The sequence below is a fragment of the Pongo abelii genome, chromosome 5 (genome assembly GCF_028885655.2).
Source record: "Pongo abelii isolate AG06213 chromosome 5, NHGRI_mPonAbe1-v2.0_pri, whole genome shotgun sequence".
NCBI lineage: Eukaryota > Metazoa > Chordata > Mammalia > Primates > Hominidae > Pongo > Pongo abelii.
The window spans coordinates 75,888,888-75,908,821 of NC_071990.2; the positions used below are offsets into that span (position 1 = coordinate 75,888,888).

The following is a 19,934-nucleotide window of genomic DNA, read 5'->3' on the forward strand; positions in this document are numbered from 1 at the left end:
AAATTATTTTCTTCTACTTTACTAACATTGCAGTAAGGATCTTAGTGTAGGGTGAAAGCTTAAAGCTGGGAATCAAGACACCTGAGTTTCTGTCTCATTTTTTACAATACTCTCAACTAGTTTACTGTCAAATCTCAACCTCTCTATTTCTCGTCTCCTGATTAAGGATCAGGAGACAGATACCTAGTGCCAGACATCTTATTTACATTGCTTCTAATTCTCACACCTTAGAAGATATGAATTATTCTACCTATTTTGCAGGAAACTGAAGCTCAGAGAGATTAAGGAAATTTTCCAAGAAACTGAGCTGGTTAGTAGCTGAGCTGGAATTTAAAACCAGCTCTGCCTGACCCCAGCCAATGCCCATGTTCCTTGCATGACACCGCTTTGCCCATATCTTAATATAGTGTGTGATCCTAGTATGGTTAGAACAAGAAGTACTACATTTGCAGGATTATTAGGGAGATTAAGGTGATAAACTAAAATACATGCTGAAAAAAAAACTGTAACTCTCGTTATTAAATTGAGAATGAATTTTTAGTAAAAAACTTTAAAACTAGTTATTCTATAGATACTATTCTTATTACTGTCAACAACACTGAAGTAAGCACTGTAGAATTACAAAATACATCAATCTTGCTTTTAGAGATAACACTGCAAATTAAACTGGAACCCCATCCCTATTTCAGTAGTTAAAAATAAAATTACTCTCAAAGTCCCAATACATCACATACGTAAGTATATTTATTAAAATGTGTGTGTGTGTGTGTGTGTGTGTGTGTGTAAATAGAACAGAAGGAATCAAGAGAACTTGGTACTAGTTCCTGCCCTTTCAAATAGATTTAGAAAAAAAAAACATTCTCAGATATGCAAGAAAAGATGAGAGACGCTTAATACTGGACACCTATAGAGTATATATTAATACAGTGTACTATCAACCATCTTCACCCCTGCAGATAAATAAAGATACTGTGCTTCTGACAAAGAAATGTTTCCCCAAGTTTTCCTGTCATGTGTTACATATTCAGCAAAGTTAATATCAGTAATATGTTTGGTAGACAGTGCACAACTTACTCCCTGAGTGCGGTCACTGGCTCTTTTTGGGAAAAAAAAAAAAAAAAAAAAAAAAACCCAGCAAAGGTAGGGCACATTAATAAAAGTAGCCTAAAAGCAAAACCAGAACTGAAGTTTCAGGTTATCTTTTATGTACATCTTGCCCTACAACTAAAAATATCGAATTAGCTCAAAATGAAAAGTACTATGCACATTTGTCATAAGTCCTCATATGTGACCTGATAACATGCGACAGCTTCTTTACATTAGAATCGTCAATACCTCTACGACTCCAGTTCTTTTCCCAACAATGGTCAAGGTGTTCATCTCTGTGTCTTGGGATACTTCCCACAAACGTAATGGCACTTTGACCCTGTCAATTCACTCAGGGTTACATGTACCTAGTTACAACTGCCCCTCACCCCCACTTCTCTTTTTACCTCCGTGAACAACCCCCGCTAATCCCGACGGAACCACACAAACCGCCCACTGAAGAAGCGTTCTCCACCTGACCTATCTTCTGCATTAAACATTCATTCCGTTTTCGTAAATCTCGAGCAAGACAAAGCTAGGACAAACCTGCAAATTCAGGAAACCCGCAGAAAGAGAAAGAAAAAACGGAGAAACAAAGGGAAGGGGGTGGGGGACGGCGCGAGGTCCGCCAGTCAACTGGATTCTGGGCGCTGGGAAAGCCGTGGAGCGGGCGCGTAGGACCCTCCCCCCGAGCAACGCCAACTCCCACCACAGCTCCCTCCCCTCACCTCGATCTCGCGGATGTTGTTGGAGGTGACAAAGATGCCAATGCCAATGGGAATGAAGATGAGGCCGATGATGAAGAAAATAGGTAGCACCGTGCCAGCCGTAAGGATGGGCTGCCAAGCTGGCAGCCGTTGCTGTTTGAAGGCCGTGTTATCCGGTCTCCGAGTCTTCGCGCTGCCCCCCGGAGCACACGGGGGCCCACCGTCCACTTCATCCTTCGCGTTATAGTTCATCGCCATCGATCCCCGGGGCGCCGCTCCGCGACTTGCAGGTGGACCACCCAGGGGGCCCGCCGGCTGACCCTGACAGGAACCTCTCGATCGCCGCTGCCGCCGCCGCCGCCGCCACAGCCACCTCCGCTGTAGAGCGGAAGAGGCGGGACACTCTTCCGCCAAAGGCCGCTGACGGGAAGCGAAAGTAGGCTGGAGACGCCAGAGGGAGGGAGAGAGGGAGGAGGGAGAAGAAGGAGGGACATGGGGAGGGGAAAGGGGAGGAGGAAAGAAGCGGGAACGAAAAAGCGGACGCACCCTGAACATCTGTCCTGTGACGGGCTCAGCCACTGGATCGCGAAGCTACATTCGCGCATGCGCGGTCCTAGAGCTACGGTGACTCAGCGCCTGCGCCGTAGGCGCATCTTCGCTCTGTTGGCCGTGGCTTTAGTTAGCGCACAGCTGTGTTTTACTCTGGTTATCGTGGCGTCGGCAGGTCTGGATTGCCAGACCGGTTTTTCTTTTTACCTCGAGGCTTTCTCTGAAGGGAGTCGGAGCATTTAAAAGGCGGCCTCGAGGGGGATTGAGTCGGGGGAGAATTAGCAGTATTTGCTTAGGTTGTAAAACCGCGACTTTGTCTAATAAATCGCCATTCAAGGTGCAAATACAAACTTGGAACAGAGGTGCGTGACATGTACCCCTTTTGTCCTAAAGTCAAGAATCAATAATGTGACTTAGCCCTATTATCTTGCCTGTAATTAAGCGATTCTCACTTATTCTTTCTCTGTTGCTAATTCTCACGTTACTTTTCCGCTTCTTTTCTGTGTCCACCTTTCTCTTTTGCGCATTGATATAGGAAGTGTTTTGTAATAGGCTGTAGCTTTTTCTCTTACTGTTAAAAAACCAGGACATACAGCATTACTACAAAATGAGATACTTCGTAAACACTTTAAAAGTGCCAGCTATTTAATGACCCAAGAAAATACTCGTGATGTAAAAGGTGACTAAGTCAGAATATTAGAGTAGTGTAGCAACTATAGAAGTACAATATAGAGCGCAACTAAAAATGAAAATGGTAAGTCTGCTGATCGGATGAAGGATTTTTTTTTCTGTTTCTTTGCACTTTTCTGTATTTTCCAAAATTTCTATAATAGGCGTTATGTTATTTGTAAAATTTAAACAATATATACAATCCACATTATACTGACATCTTTGAAATCCAGGCCAGAGAGTAAGTCGTATCATTTGAAAACAAATTACTTTTTTTAGGCTTAGTCTGCAGTAATGCCTTAAAGAAGATAAACTGAGGAAAGAGAAAATAAAGAGTGCTTGGTCCTCATAATTTACCGTTAGGCCAGGCGCCGTGGCTCACGCCTGTAATCCCAACACTTTAGGAGGCCGAGGCGGGTGGATCACCTGAGGTCAGGAGTTCGAGACCACCCTGGCCAACATGATGAAACCCCGTCTTTACTAAAACTACAAAATTAGCTGGGCGTGGTGGCCGCGCCTGTAATCCCAGCTACTCGGGAGGCTGAGGCAGGAGAATCACTTGAACCCGGGAGGCAGAGGTTGCAGTGAGCCAAGATCCGCCATTGCACTCCAGCCTGGGCAACAAGTGAAACTCCATCTCAAAAAAAAAAAATTTACAGTTAAATGTTTTTTTTTCAAAATGACCATAGGTCTCAAAAATGTGAGCCAATCACATGTTTACTAGGCAGAGTTTAGAGTGATATAATACTTGCTGCCTTCTAATAACCGACTTGCTTGGGTTTGCTCTTACATGACATTCATGCTCAAATTCTTAGCACTACTGACATACTTAGGTCTATATTTTGTTTTGATCTGTTAAGTTTACCTTCAACCCCAGGCTCAAATGGAAAACAATCTATCACAGTTAATGGAGAAGGCATGGAGTCCTTTTATTGTGCTAAGTTCTGTTAGTAAAAATATATGCCACAATATGGGCGTATTGCAAAAGTACATATAAGGCAGGTTTTTCCTCCCCATTTCTGCCTATATCATCATGCCCACTAAATTTGATAATTATTTAACTGATCTGCTATTCCAGCACTCTGTATAAATGGTCATTTTACCTTCATTTTTTTGTTTTTGTTCTAGTGATCTGAGTGATTGTGATGTATTTATCTGCTTCCTTTTTCTTTATTTTTGTTTGTTCATAGGAAAATGAGTTAATCCCTTGTCTCTTTTTTTATTAGAAATTCCATTTTGACTGAAACATTTACAGAATTGAAACCTCCTGAGATTCTTCTCTAAAACTTACATTTTCAGATGAGGTCCAGATGGATGAAATTGCTTTTCCAGATCTCTTGATATCCCTCCATTTCATTTTCCACTACTGTATTCTTCCACAATATGCATCTTTACCCAGCTGAAACATTTTTTTCAGTGCCACATTATTATCCCAGGGGACTCACAATTTTGTGATTTTCTTGGTCACATTATTTTATGAAGTCCTTACTAGGTGGTTTTTCATTTAATCTGCTGAAGTAGGAATTTTCAAAAGAAAGTGTCATTCAGCATTTCTAGGGCAACAAAAGAGAATAGTTCTCACAATGGATTACCATTTATGCATATTCAAACTGATTGCTAGGAGCGACTGGTGTGTGTTTGTGTGTATGTATGTTGATACATTTAGATTGCATTTGTATTGTTCAAATGATTGTTCATGTGCTGATTCTTGGTAAAAGTGGAATGTATGTGGCTAAATGGCATTTATTAATGCTATCAGATTAACATTCTAAGTATGCAGTCAATGCACGAGCCCCAGTATAAAAGTGAATCTAAAATGATAGAACAGATGCAAGCCCAACAATCTGAAAAGGTGTATATATTTAGCCTTTGGTTGGGAAGTTTTATACAATTTTCATTTTTTAGTTCAGTTGCTGTGTTGTGCCACTGAATTCGGTAACCAGAAACATCTAAGAAAAAAACACAGAAGAGTAACTATTGGGTATCTCTGGGAACAAGGAAGAGGAAACTGCAACTGGTCTTTTCATTGCCTAATCAAAGTAGATTTGCCACACAAATTTGCTTGTTGGGTTCCTTTTATGTTGGGTGCTGTTGTAGGTCTCTAGCTTCTAACCATATTCAAACCATTTCATTCACATCTGTAACAAGGATATTTTAAAAAGTTGAAGAGGGCTGAGAGATGTGCCATAGTTTTTACCATCATGAGTTTCAGAGAAAGTTCTTAGTGACTGGAAATGGTTTGAATTATTTTCAGTGGCTGGGTCATATTTTTGCAGGAACAACAACAAAAAAATACCTTTTCCTTTTCAGTTGACCATGGCAGCTTGGTGGAACTGCAAAATGTTCATTTTTAATTATCTCAGAGGACTTTTAGGAGAAAGAGTGATGTAGAAATTGTATAATAAACTTCATTTCCTGTATTTATTGCATCAGATATTGATTCAAACTCGCTTTTAAAAATTACTTTTTAAAATTGAATTTTTCCTTATTTTTATGTAGTGTACTTATTGAATACTTTCAGTTAGATATTTAGGAAAATCCCTTTGTTCTCACATTGACAGATTGACTGATTAGCCTGAGGTCATAGGTGTTGTGATAGAAAATTTTGCAAGTTCTTGAAAAGCCAGTCAGTCATCAGAAATACAAGTCAAGCAAGATATTTTAATGATTAGTGTCATTAGAGGAAAGAGCAATTACACCAAAATTCTTTAGTAGACAGCCTAAGAACTTTGTTTTGGATGGAAATAAGGCTTCATTTCTCATAATTCCATACTTTTTGGTTTTGGTTTTTTGTTTTTTTGAGACGCTGTCTCACTCTATCACCCAGGTGGGAGTGCAGTGGCTCACTGCAACCTCCACCTCCCAGGCTCAAGCGATTCTCCGACCTCAGCCTCCCAAGTACGTGGGACCACAGGTGCGTGCCTCCACAGCCAATTAATTTTTTGTATTTTTGGTAGAGACAGGGTTTTGCCATGTTGCCTAGGCTGGTCTCAAACTCCTGAGCTCAGGCACTTGGCTTCCCAAAGTGCTGGGATTACAGGCGTGCCTGGCCAATTCCATACTTTAAATGAAAGAATGTGATTCTCACAAGACTTCAGACTTCATGACTTCCACTGCATAGAATCTCTCAGTTGATTACATCCCCATGGCAAGTATTTTTTCATTAGGTGCCATCAATTATAGATAAGGTCTTTTTTTCAAATATGATGTTGCCATCTCTAGGTTAACAGCCAACTGACATGTTACATGTATAACAGTTCATTTCTTTAAAAAGGGGAACAGAGGAGGAAAGAGGCTTAGTTTACTCCAAGAGAATCATCAAGGATACAGGAAAGTAGATATTTTAAAAACGTTAATTCTTTTTTTTTTTTTTTTTTTTTTTTTGGGAGATGGAGTCTTGCTCTGTCGCCCAGGTTAGAGCGCAGTGGCATGATCTCAGCTCATTGCTATCTCCGCCTCCCGGGTTCAAGCAATTCTTCTGCCTCAGCCTCCTGAGTAGCTGGGATTACAGGTGCCCACCACCATGCCCGGCTAATTTTTGTATTTTTAGTAGAGACAGGGTTTCACCATGTTGGCCAGGCTGGTCTCGAACCCCTGACCTCAGGTGATCCGCCTGCCTCGGCCTCCCAAAGTGCTGGGATTACAGACGTGAGCCACCACACCCAGCCTAAAAACATTAATTCTTTATAAATTATATGTCTGGACCATTTTTAGACTTGTTTTAAATTTATACTTTTCTATTTTTCCAAGTTTTAGAAAGCCAGCATGAGGGGGAGTTCATTTCATCATGTTTTTTTTTTTTTAACACTTGAGTCACTTGAGTCATTAAAATAACCAACATATTCATGAAGGATCTTCACAAAATGGACTTAAATGTGAAAGTTGGCTTTTGTTGAGCCTCAGAAATCAAACACATTGGGCCAGGCGTGGTGGCTCACGCCAGTAATCCCAGCATTTTGGGAGGCCGAGGCAGGCAGATCACGAGGTCAGGAGATCGAAGCCATCCTGGCTCAAATGGTGAAACCCCGTCTCTACTAAAAATACAAAAAATTATCCGGGCGTGGTGGCATGCGCCTGTAGTCCCAGCTACTCAGGAGGCTGAGGCAGGAGAATCGTTTGAACCCAGGAGGCGGAGGTTGCAGTGAGTCGAGATCCCGCCACTGCACTCCGGCCTGGGCTACAAAGCGAGACTCTGTCTCAAAAAAAAAAAAAAAAGAAAGAAAGAAATCAAACACATTTTCAGTCAATAGCACTAAATATTTATGACAACAAAGGCAAAGACCAAGGGCTTCCCTTTGACCAGCACACCATAAGGCACGAGATAGGTTCAGCAAACTGTTTCACAACATCATTTGTATTGTCACTGAATCTGGGAGGAGAAATCTGCACTCGCTGTCTTTACTTCCTTAACCCAGTCACTCAGTAACCCACTGCTCCCTGACTTCACACCCCACCTCCACTCTAACTGCTTTGCTAGCTAATCCCCACTCATCCTTCAAGATTCAGGTCAGTAGCCAATTTGAGGAATATTTATTTGACCCCTTTGGTGGAGTTAAGAGCTACTTTCAGAGCTCAAGGTAATGTATATATGACGTCTGTCCTTGCACTTACTGTGTAGTATTGAAAACTATCTGTTTATATCTGTCTTTGTTACTAGATGTAAATGAATTCCTCAAGGTCAGAGACTGTTTTTATTCATTTCTACATCTCCAACACATGGCAAAGTGCCTAGGCCATAAAAGGTACTTGATAAATCTTGTTGAACTGACCTAACCTACTCTCAGTGAACCCACATTTTAGTGGGAGAGACACCTCGTTGACAACTGAAATATTATATAATGAAGTCAGTGCCACACAAGATGTGTGTTCAAGGGGTTATAGGAGCTCTGAGGAGGTACCACATGTCATCTGCCTTATAATGTCAAAAACTAAACTGTGAGGAAATTGGAAATAAGGTCAGAGTTACATTGTGGTTCTCCATGTAGGAGAATAGAGAAAAGAGAGTCTTATGCTAATATTACATGTACTATAAATGCTAAGCAAGACTGTGTATGTACTCTGGGTGATCCTGTTCTTTTCCTCAAGCAGGATCTCATCAGACTGTGGTGACCATGGAAACAGACATCTCTGGTGCCCTCCATTTCTGGGAGATAATCAGTTTGTTGTCCCACTGCCTACTTGTGTCATTGCTCCACGTGGGCACCAATACATGCCCCTTTGTGAAGCAAAAATGAGCACATTTCTCTCAATAAAGCAGTACAAACCATCTTGAGGCCTGATGAAACTCTTGTCTTTTTAAAGGCATACCTTCCCTTAGAATCAGTGATTATTGAAGGTCTTTTCTTATTTAATCCAGATGATCTGCCTCTGAAACCTTCCGTGGGCACAGAAATTTCTGCAAGGAAAGCAACAACAACCAGAATAATTTGGTGAGGAAGATTTGGGACAGAATACCCTGACTGAGGTATTGCTCCCAAAGGAGCAATCCTCTGGGGTTAGGAGTCAATTATTAGGTGCCTACAAAACACTCTGTTATTTTAACTAAACATGTCTTGCTGTCAAGGAGAAGAAAGAACTGTGTACTGAAAACCAGAACAGCCAAAAAAGAATGTGGCTGTGGTCATGGGAAAGGTCTTTGAATAACAGGGAAAAGGAGACAGGGCAGTTGAAGGAAGGATAAGAAAAGGCTACTTCCTAGCAGGAATTAATAAACTAATGTTTTTATTATTTACTAAGAGAAACCCATTCCTTTGTTTCAAATAAGGCAAAGATAAGTTAGGATTGGATGTAGCTATATAGATCCCTATTTCTGGCACAGGCTGATAGAAATAAAGGAAGTCAGAACACAACCCCACTCTCACCCACATCCCACTTTGCAAAAACAATGACCCAAATGCCTCTGTAGATACTGGGCTGTGGACTGCTGGCAAAGCCTCAGGAGCCTTTGCTCTACTGAGTGATCTACCTTTAGATTGTCAGCAGCAGCTGTGGAGTAACATCTGAATGTTGATTGACAGTGCAGTTTGTGGGAATCAAGCAGGGAGGGAAACCCTTTAACCAGTTTCCATTTCTTGGTGTCTTAAAGTTTTCATCTTACTAAAGAATCAAACCGTGATGTAATCCAGAGGAAGAACATCCCTCATCCTCGTAGCCCTGCTATACCACATCTGCTTATCCATAGTGAAAGACACCATATTTTTAAGAAAATATGAAATGCAGAGTTGAAAACTATTTTAGAGCAAATGATTTTAAATAAAAAGAAGGTTGCGTACTCATTTTAAATGGTTTTAATTTTCTGAATATTATGTTCCAACTCAAGATATTGCACAATGCTTTAATATTACACTTGTTATTTTTCTCACACTAGTGAGATTTTGATAAACATAGTTGACTTTGGAAGTAACAGAGAATGTTTTCATTGGTTAATTTCAATGACCTGTGAGGAACTGAAAGCAAGCTATTACATTCATATAAAAGATAAGTACATATCCATAAATTCATTTGGATTCAATGAAAAATAATAAACTTCTCGTGTACTTAATAAAACTTACAGGAAACAAAATTTTAAATGGTGCAAAAATAGAATGTATTTCTTAAAGTTTTGAAAACCCTTAGACCTAAAAGAATTCTAAGAATATCTGGCCACATTATCAGCCTCTTATTTGTAAAAGCTAACACGTGATAATTTTAAAACAAAATCTAGATTAAATAAATACAGTTCTGCATTATTAAAGTAACAAAATCTATGATGGTAAGGTAAAATTGCCCTAAATAATATAAACAGAAAACAACACCAGAAAGCAAATGTATCACATTATGGCATCGATAAACATTTCCGTTCAAATGTATGGATCTACAGCATTTTTCTAGGTAACACACACAGTTGTTATCACATTATTATGGAATAAATGCTGAAAAATTAAGAAAAAAATACTAATAGTCACTAGGCCAAAGTCAATTCCAAAAAACTCAATTTTTATAAACTTTTATTATAGTGATTTTTACTGTATTACAACACTTTTTTTCTCTTTTTCCTTTGCTTTGTGATTCATGTTTTTAGCAGAGGCATAGCACTGGAGATAAAGAAAGGGAAATATGCCTCAGGTACCAGTTGTGTTTTTTTAATTTCCATTTTGCACTTTTGCTATTTTTAGACTTGTTGCTCATCAGATTCATTAACACACCCTACTTTTGCTATGTTTTTTTCCTTCATTTCCAGGAATACTCAACCACAGCATTAGGAGAAAAGGCAAAAACTTTACATTGCCTGATACACCACTTATTCTTGCTCTGCCACTGATTTGTAGTAGCTGTGTATTACTGCAGTAGTGTTGTTGTCTCTATTAATGCTTAGATTCCACACCATTAATTTTTTTATGGTCATCCTAAGATACAATGAATTCTTCACATTTTGTGAAAATTATAGGCATCTGACAGCTGGTGTATTTATCTACTATCTTCATCAAACTCGAATATTTTATAAAATACTTGAGAAAAGATCTCTACCAAAGATACCCTCATGAAACACTCTCTTATCAAAAAGAAAAGGGTAAAATTATGGATTAGTTCAATTGTACCTTGAACTAGAAACACTGATTATGATTATATTTCAGAAAACAATTATAATTATTTCATTAAAAATGATTCCCATTTAGAATGATGACTGGAGACTTATTTACAAGAAAAGACAGAGAAATTTTATGAGCCTAGGATTGTGCTAGGATTGCCTGTGAGGGCAGTTTTTTCATTTGGATATGCATGTTGAGATGGGACTATTTATGATCTTATTTCCTTATTCATTAGAGAAGGAGATGACCAGTGTTTTCTGGGGTTTTTTTGGTTAATTTTGCATATTCTCTAATTTCAAAATTAATCTAATTAATTTTATTCATGTGTCACCCAGATTGCATTTGGGTTTAAACAGAGGACTTAATCATAGCATGGACAGAAAAAGCTCAGCATCTATCTAAATGACTCTAATTGCACCATCATCCTCATTTTTCTTGTAAGTTCCAAATTCATTATAAATCCAGGGGAAAAACCTTCAAATCCAGATATACATACATTTCTTATAGTATTTTAATTTAAATCAAGAAGTATTTAAAATCTTATCCTCTAACATTTTCACTATTAGTATAATAAAATTCCCACAAGTTGAGAAAGTTATTTTCTTCAAATACTAATCTATCAAATAATTTTGCCATCAAAGGTACAAACATTGGCAAATAGGATACTTAACTGTGAGTCAAAAAATATAACAGTACTAACTAAAACACTTTTCTAATTGAAAATGTCATTACAGTCAACATTTTCAGAAAACAAAACCCAGTAACAATTCTAAAAAATCTTTACACATACACACTCTAGTTTTCTTAGTAACCAAAATTCTGGAAGGTTATGTGATGTTTTCACAATCATTCAAGCTATGGCAAGCCTACTGTAACATTTCTTTTACTTTAAAAAATTAAAAATAATGTTAATGTCATATAATTTATAATACATGTTGAAAATGATTTGCCAATTCCCCAAGGTGTAACTTAAAACCTTCCAAGGTTACATAGGGGAGGAAGTCCAGCATTCATTTTTCTATTCCAGAGACTCAGTTTGGATGCCCGTGTGTGGGCTTCTAAAGCTGAGCACAACCTGTGGACTAGAGAAATGGGCCAGCAGTCCTCCTTGTGTGGCTTTTAGTTATCCTTGTGACACTCAGAAGCATTCTCTCTTTAATTTCAGTAAAGTTACATGATAAATGATTTCCACATTCAGAAACTGATGTCAACTCTTCATTTATCTTTAAAGTTATCTTTAAAGACCTTACTGAAAACATGTCCATATTAACAGTCTTTAAAAAAAAAAGTGTATTACCAGGGTTTCAAGTAGACTTGAGATGCACATTTTCACATAAACCTAAATTCAACAGTAGCTCTGACGTTGAGATTTGAGTAATGCATGTTGTGCTTTTTATCTTCAAAGAATATATTCTCTAACCTACCTGTAGTTATGAAAATCTTTCAAAATCAAGGGGAAAAAGCTATCAATCTGAGGTTTCTTGTACTACTTTTTCTTTCTGGGTTTTGGGGGTTTGTATGTGTGTGTGTGGGTTTGTCTTTGTTTTGAGACAGAGTCTCACTCTGTCACCCAGGCTGGAGTGCAGTGACACAATCATGGCTCACTGCAGCCTCCATTTCCTGGGCTCAAGTGATCCTCCCACCTCAGACTCCCAGGTAGCTAGGACTACAGGCAGGTGCAACCAGGCCCAGCTAACTTTTTTTTTTTTTTTTTTTTTTAAAGACTCTGACTGTGTTGCCCAGGCTGATCCTGAACTCCTGGGCTTAAGTGATTCTCCCGCCTTGGCCTCCCAAAGTGCTGGGATTACAGGCACGACCCACCATGCCCAGCCTTATTTTTTTAAAAAGATCCTGACATTTTAGGTCTGTTTTTATATTCAAGTTTTGATTGGATTAGATTGTGAGAACTATCTTTATTTCACAGTCCTTATTATAAGTCTTATACATACAAGTAAATAATGCAATCAGAAGTGTAATTGAACTGTCAGTCGAAGCTGTTCTTATTACCCTTACTGGTTAAACTGGTACATCTCCTTTTATGAATTTGTTCTATATAAAAATCATTTCATCCAAGGTTTTTGGCCCAGAACACCAGAAAGAGCAACTTTAGAAACTGATTTTTAGTATTTAAAATTAAGCTTTTAAGTCAGAGCATTATTTGTTAGTATTGAACCATGATCAGAACCATAGCATTGTACAAGCAATGGTAAAACCTCTTCCAGAATCTCCTGCTTCTAAGTTTTACCTCTTGAATTTACCTCAGGAAATATAGTTGTACTTTCTTTTTTTCAGAATTAACAAATTGATAAAAAGAAAATAATTATAGATTACCATTTTGAATGCAACAATACCAGTACTTTGAAGAACTGACAGCGTATTCCGTAGATATATGTGCCAGAGACTATGAAAAAGGGAAACACTTTAGGAAAAAAAATCACATTACAAAATGTATTATAAAAAATAAGTTATACAGCATGTGCCCATAGACCTGAAAGCTTTGCAAAAAGAAATTTCTTTTGGCACATAGATTGAATTGCTCTTGCTACATATTTTCATATTATCAGCAAAGCCATTTTCAGCCTTTACATTATATCCTTAAAGAAAAAAATCACTGGAAGTAGTAAAATATTTCCAGTAGTGATCAGTAGCACGGAGGACCTTAGTCATGATTGAGGGCTGTCCATTCAATAGGGATTCAGAGGTCATACACACATCCAGCATGTGCTTGGTTTACCATTTCATCTGGAGTTCATTCGTAACTGGTGAATGATGATGCTTTCTATAAAGAGAAAAAAGACATGGCATTTTCAATTAAACTGAAACTGAGAATCAAGCTACATCATTTCACTAAAAGATCATAGATGTTAAATAACAAAACAAACAAAAACAGGTACATGAGGCTAATAGACTTTCTTGCATTACTATTCTTGGGCAACGTCTTTATACTGGTGTATGTACTTTACCTTGAAATTTCTTAAAGCCCTTTAGAAACTACGTCTAACGTTCTGACAATAGTAGATCAGTTTTAACCAAGGTAAGAACTGAAAACAAAGATAGTAATTACTATATACAAACCCCTTAATGAGAAACCAGACTATTTCCTAGAAGTAACTCTAATCTTCCAGCCACATTTTCTGTTCTGAACAATATTTACACCTCTTCAATTTCTTTGTGTGTGTGTGGATTAGAGTTTAATAAGGAGACATTATTTCTAGGAAGTCCATAAATACAGGTGACTCACTTTTATCTCTGACTGCTTCTTTTTACATAACTCTATATGTTTTATTATTATTATTATTTTTATTTTTATTTTTATTTTTAGATGGAGTCTCGCTCTGTCACCCAGGCTGGAGTGGAGTGACGCGATCTCGGCTCACCGCAAGCTCCGCCTCCCGGGTTCACGCCATTCTCCTGTCTCAGCCTCCCCAGTACCTGGGACTACAGGCGCCTGCCACCACGCCCGGCTAATTTTTTGTACTTTTAGTAGAGACGGGTTTCACCGTGTTAGCCAGGATGGTCTCGATCTCCTGACCTCGTGATCCGCCTGCCTCGGCCTCCCTATATGTTTTAAAATATAAATTTATTCTTATAAAAATAAATTTAAACTAGATTGAGATAGTAATTACAACAGTCCAGCACATTATAGATAATTAATATTTATATTTATTTGGCTGGTTTTTTCTTTTATAGTAAACTTTATGCCTTAATGAACATGTATCAGTATGACTCACTTCATTTCAGTCATTGAAGAACTATTTATTGAGGCTGTATACTGTGCTAGGTAGGCATGGAACTACATGCATGATCAAAATGAGTAAGATTCCGAACATCACTGAGATTATACACAGCAGGGGAAAGAAAATATTCAAACTTCAAATAGTTTCTTCACCCAAAAAATTTATCATTAGTACCTCCTTGTCAACATATGGTATATGTTGTGAGTGCAGAAACTTATGTCAGGGTTTATCAATAACATGAAGAAATTTCTACCTATTATTTTCACATTCATCCCAAATACCTAGTATTTAAGTTTTATCTTTACTTATGTAGTTAGTATATAAGTAAACATTAATTAAATTGTATTATGCCATAGACTTATAGGTTCATAGTAATTACACACAGTGCATGATTATCTGCCAAAAAGAAAATGTTTTCTTAATTTGGTGTCGTTAACTTTACCTCATGATGACCAATAGGTGGAGCTATTTCCATTTTTTCCCTCAGCCTTTTGGCTTGAATTTGAGGTAGATAAGAAAGCCAAGTAAGATGAACTATAGAATGTCTTATATATCTAAGAATATTCAGCTATGAAGGTTTTCTGAAGCTCTTAAGACATACATACTATATTGTACTATACCAGAAGCCCTTATAAACATCTCATTTTTTTCATTGAAAAAATGTTCCAGCTTCAACTTCTTTAAATGCCTAAAAATATATCAAAATCTTCAGGCAAACAATTTTAAGTACTAATTAAATATTAGGTAGTTAAAAATTAGCATCCAAAATTAAAATGATGTTTCTCACTACTTTAAAAAAAATTCTGCAGTAGATTCCAAATAGTAAAAAGACCCAAGTCTCAAATCTCCCTGGTAAAATTAAAGTATCTCCAATTTCCTTCCCTTAAGAAAGCATAAATAAAGAGTGAAATCAGAATTGTTCTTATTGTGGATGTAATTCAGAAATCTTCTGCCTTTGTTTCCACAGTACAAAATAAGGGTATTAGAGAGCATCTCAAAAATTCCTTTCAGGGTTAACATTTTGTATTACTACAATACCTTCTTTCTCCTTCAGTGTGCAGCAGTGGAAATTTACAAAATGCTAGGATTAAGGCAATTTAGAGTTGTCTTGTCTTAATCCTAGCATTTTGCACAACTTAGAGTTGCCTTGTTGTAATCCTAGCATTTCAAAATCTCCATCATAGTAATAAGGGTCCGTACACAGAAGAAACAATGTCTTGGTTGGCCCGTAACATTTAATTACTGTATTTAAATTAGCAAACTCATAATCCATGCATGCTGTGTATGCTAATGCTATTAATCAGATGTGTTATTAAATCAAATGTCTCAGAAATACTTGATAATGCTAAATAAGAGTTTATCTTATATAAATCGTACTTTAATAAAAGGTGGTATTTAATATTTATGTACATAAACTTTATTTAAAAGAATACAATTAAGCCCAAATTATGTTGTTTTATATGGAGACATACTTCATTTCTAGAGATAGTGAGATAAAATCTATATGATATTGGCTCTATTAATTGAAACTTATTAAACAGATTTACTAAATCTATAGTTGCTTATTAGCTATGTTTTCCCCAAGTCTCTGCTGAACTTACTCAGTAAGAATCACCCAGCCAATGCACAAAATTGTGATAAATTTTTAAAATATTGCTTTAAAGCCAGGCTTGGTGGCTCACACCTGTAATCCCAGCACTTTGGGATGATGAGGGGGGTGGATCACTTGAGGTCAGGAGTTCAAGACCAGTCTGGCCAACATGGTGAAACCCCATCTCTACTAAAAATACAAGAAATTAGCTGGGCGTGGTGGCGTGCACCTGTAATCCCAGTTACTCTGGAGGCTGAGGCAGGAGAATAGCTTGAATCCAGGAGGCGGAAGTTGCAGTGTGCCGAGATAGCACCACTGCACTCCAGCCTAGGCGACAGAGCGAGACTCAGTCTCAAAAAAAATATATTGCTTTAAGCCATTACATTTTGAAGTAACTCATTATACAGTACAACTGTCTGAGGCACATGGAGTCCATGTCGCCAGCAAAAAAAAAAATTAAAATAAATTTTTAAAAATTAGTGCTTTGGGGATTAATGCCATTATTTGTGTAAAAAAAAAAAAGAGAGACTTGAATTCCCAAGTCTGTTCCTGTCTTTTTATATATAGTACAATAAAATAATGTTATAAATCTTACTGAAGTTACAGATTCAGTGAGCAAATTTTATTCCATCTCCTACTGTCTTCATTTCATCCCAGAACAAGAGTCAACTATAGGTCATTTGGGGCCTCTAAAATAACCTCAGTAAAATCAGGTATAATTTTTCATAACTTTTCTTCTTACAGATCATAATTTTACACAACTATCATAATTTTTCTTCTTACAGATACCACTCTTCTGACAATAGTGATTTGGAGAGCACTTAATAAGCAGATTGGAACCAAAGACCATAGGTGATTACCACCTCTGTCAGCAAACTCAAAATAGCAAAGCACTTAAATTTGAGACCCTCTGATATGAAGATGTTTATTATGTTAATAAACCTTTTTTTCTAATTGGAAGTTTAAAAAATTTTTAAACTTCTAATTTTTCCTTTTTTTCTAATTGGAAGTTTAAAAAACCCTAAATTTCAATGAACATATACATACGAGACACTGAGTTTTTATATATTTTTGACATTAGTGGCATATCAAAGTGTACTTAGAGACGATTTCCCCTGTATGTTTCTCTCCAGTGTTACCTTGATGTTATTTTCCTTAAAAAAACTTCAGGTAACACATTAAATACATTATTTGTTATTATGACATTATTGTGAAATGATGTAGTTTTTATTAAGTCTTTTAGTACACTAGCTGTTGGATAACTTCCTGGAAAGGAAGTTTAACATATTGTCAATTCCTAATTAAACTTGATTTCTGACCTTACTAAATATTCATCCTCCTTGGGTGGTATCCCAAAACTACTAGCCAGTCATATGACTTGAGATCCAAAGCTGTGTGCATGAGATAGGATTTGGGGAGAAATTTGGGGGAGAATGTCTCCTGAGTGCAGAGTGAGGCAACCTCACAACAAATTAGAATTCTGTTTCCTCCCAGGAGGTCTCCTTGGCTGTAGAGTGAGAAAGATATACTCCCTAAAAAGCCAATACCTCCTTCCCAAGTAATTCATGTTTATACTCTGCCAAACACTGCAAAGGAACACTTGAGCTCTACATTTAAAAAAAACATTCTTCTCTAGCAAATAAGGCCACAACACTTTAATAGCTAGCCTCTAAGTTCACATACTAAAGACAAAACATACCAGAAATTCAACTTATAACAAGACGTTACATCAGCAGAGGAGGACTGCTTTATCCACAGGAAGCTGTACACCAAGCTACAGAACAAAAACATGTCCTCTTGGATTTTGCATCAATTTGCCTATATATAGCCTGCTTCCCATGTTCTATGGCTCCCTACCCACCAGGGGCTCTGCCTAGACGTACCAGCTTAGAGTTGTGCTATTCTTCCCCTCCCCCGACCAACTACCAAACATCAGCTTTGAACCTACTGGCCTCAGAACAACTTGTCCACTGCAAAAATGTCCTACATTCTATTTACCTTTTAGAAGTACTTAGATAGGATTTACTTTTAAGTTTCTCATTTTCATAAACTGCTTCAGGGTTCAATCCTGTTATTATCACATTCGGAAATTAATCACAGTTCTGTTAAAACATCTGTTTTAAATAGGAAGTTCAAGAAACTTCCTCTCTTGATTTGGACTTTTATTCCTCTTTTGGATTCAGCTCAGCTAATTAAAAATAATTCTGCTAATAGGTTCTGTCATTTGCTCTAGGAAACTTTTGAACCAGATGATACAAACTCTCTTGGGAGCTCTCAACCACCTAATAATTTATTTGCTTCCTTCCAGCAGATTTCCCACTCTACCATCAGCCCAAATTATCCCCTTACCTCCCCAGGATGCAGAACTCACCAATAATCACAGTTATAACTGATAAATTCTTTTTTGGCAAGCTAATTCTTATCTCCAGCATAGACTGCTGTTTTACAGATACAAGCAAATTTGAATTAGTTCCCATATATAACATTAACTATAAATAAAAACTAAGTAATGGAAAAATAGGTAAGTATTTGAGCAAAGCATGCTGAGGTTCTACTCTTTTAAACACAGATGGTAAATACCTAGGTTGTTTTAAGTCTATGGCTAGTCACAGAATAGCATGCAAAATAACATTATGTGTGAAAACTGAGGTCACTGCGCTTTTTAAATGAGGACAACAATATTCATCAAAATATTGTTGTAAGAACTGTTTCACATAGTTTCTATATAGATGTCTTAGTAGCTCAAAATCATTTAGCAGTATTATTTTGACCCAATGAGTATGAGTGTTTCAGTCTATGTATGAATGTACACGTTACTCACTTGTAGTAGTTTCATCATATGAAATAATGAATAATGTACTGGGAGAAACTGAAGAACCGATTTTTGGTCCTGGCCTTATGATTAATAAGATGCTTAGACATCTGTACGCCTCAGGGATTTTTTTTTAAAGGGTTTGTTGCTGTTTGTCTTCTTTAGTAATAGATAATTATCCTCTTGATCGCTAAGGTCTACTTCAGTTCTAACCAGCTCTGTGATTTTGCATATATGTAGCATTAGCAGAAGTAGAGAGGCCAAAAGTACTTTTACCAGATAAGTAATTAATCATTAGATCTTAGGAAAAGCATTGTAGCAGGATCTTGTAAGGTGCTTGCTAAACAATAGTGAAGCATGTTATATTATGACTCTAAGAGAGAATGCCAGAATCATAAAAAGGTATAGCTCAGTGCTAAATCATAGGCCAAGGTAGGGTGATATGCCAATGGTTACACAACCTTTTGATGGTAGAAAAGAGTATGGCTCCAGTCTCATGGTTTTCAGTTCTCTCAGGTATCAAGTCCATTTTTCAGTAGCCCTTCTTCTCTGGATATTCACCCTGATATCTATCCTAAATCTAAATCCCGCTGTTTGGTAGTGTTTGGTCCTTTAAAATGAGAGCCTCTCTGTCCTATTTTGAGGGTCCTTCATGAACTTGAAGAGCATGAGACAAACCCCTGAAACTTTCTCGTTCTTGAAGTGCCTTTGTGTTCTGCTGGGGGAGTCAGAAAGGGTGAGGAAAGGGCCATTAGTAACTCATGCATGTACTGTGTGTTTATATTCCACAGAAAGCTCTCAGGCCCCTTTCTTCACAGGCATGGTGGCTTCTGAGGTGAGAACTCCCCAGTCCAGGACTCCTGGCTGTTTTGCATCCATCACCTGCTGTTGTGCCTTTGGAGGGAAATAGAAGTAACTTTCACCACCCAAAAATGACAGTACCTGGACTTCCTGTAATTCTGCCATCTCATTACCTGTGTGTTCTCACACAGGACTTGTTAGTTCCTTCCACGTCATTCTCACTGGTTTGTGTTGCAAAGAGAGGAATCAGAAACAGCTCTTTCTTGCCCAACTTTCTGCCATTTCTCAGCTGCTAGTTTTGTTTATCTATAGTGAGTGCCAAGCTGTGTACGGCAGTGGACAGGCCTTTAAACCCCAGGATAGATTCTGAAATAATAGTTTATCTTCCTAGAAGAGGCAATGTTCATAAAATAG

The 19,934-nt window shown here is 37.6% G+C and overlaps 2 protein-coding genes and 1 long non-coding RNA gene across 3 annotated transcripts in view; 1 reads left to right on the top strand and 2 right to left on the bottom strand.

Annotated features, from left to right (window-relative positions):
• TMEM30A (transmembrane protein 30A) overlaps window positions 1-2,363 on the bottom strand; it is a 31,970-nt gene extending 29,607 nt beyond the window's left edge. Inside the window, 1 exon segment of the mRNA NM_001131090.1 lies at window positions 1,815-2,363. Within this exon segment, the coding sequence (NP_001124562.1) occupies window positions 1,815-2,348 (534 nt within the window). The 5' untranslated portion in view covers window positions 2,349-2,363.
• A 204-nt stretch (window positions 2,364-2,567) lies between these two features.
• Window positions 2,568-8,278, top strand: LOC134761534 (uncharacterized). Its single transcript, XR_010140246.1, has 2 exons — window positions 2,568-2,704; window positions 8,100-8,278. It is a non-coding gene; the product is annotated as an uncharacterized LOC134761534 (long non-coding RNA).
• A 3,973-nt stretch (window positions 8,279-12,251) lies between these two features.
• Window positions 12,252-19,934, bottom strand: part of FILIP1 (filamin A interacting protein 1) — a 235,642-nt gene continuing 227,959 nt past the window's right edge. Inside the window, exon 7 of the mRNA XM_063724869.1 lies at window positions 12,252-13,358. Within this exon, the coding sequence (XP_063580939.1) occupies window positions 13,318-13,358 (41 nt within the window). The 3' untranslated portion in view covers window positions 12,252-13,317. The remainder of the gene's footprint in view (window positions 13,359-19,934) is intronic.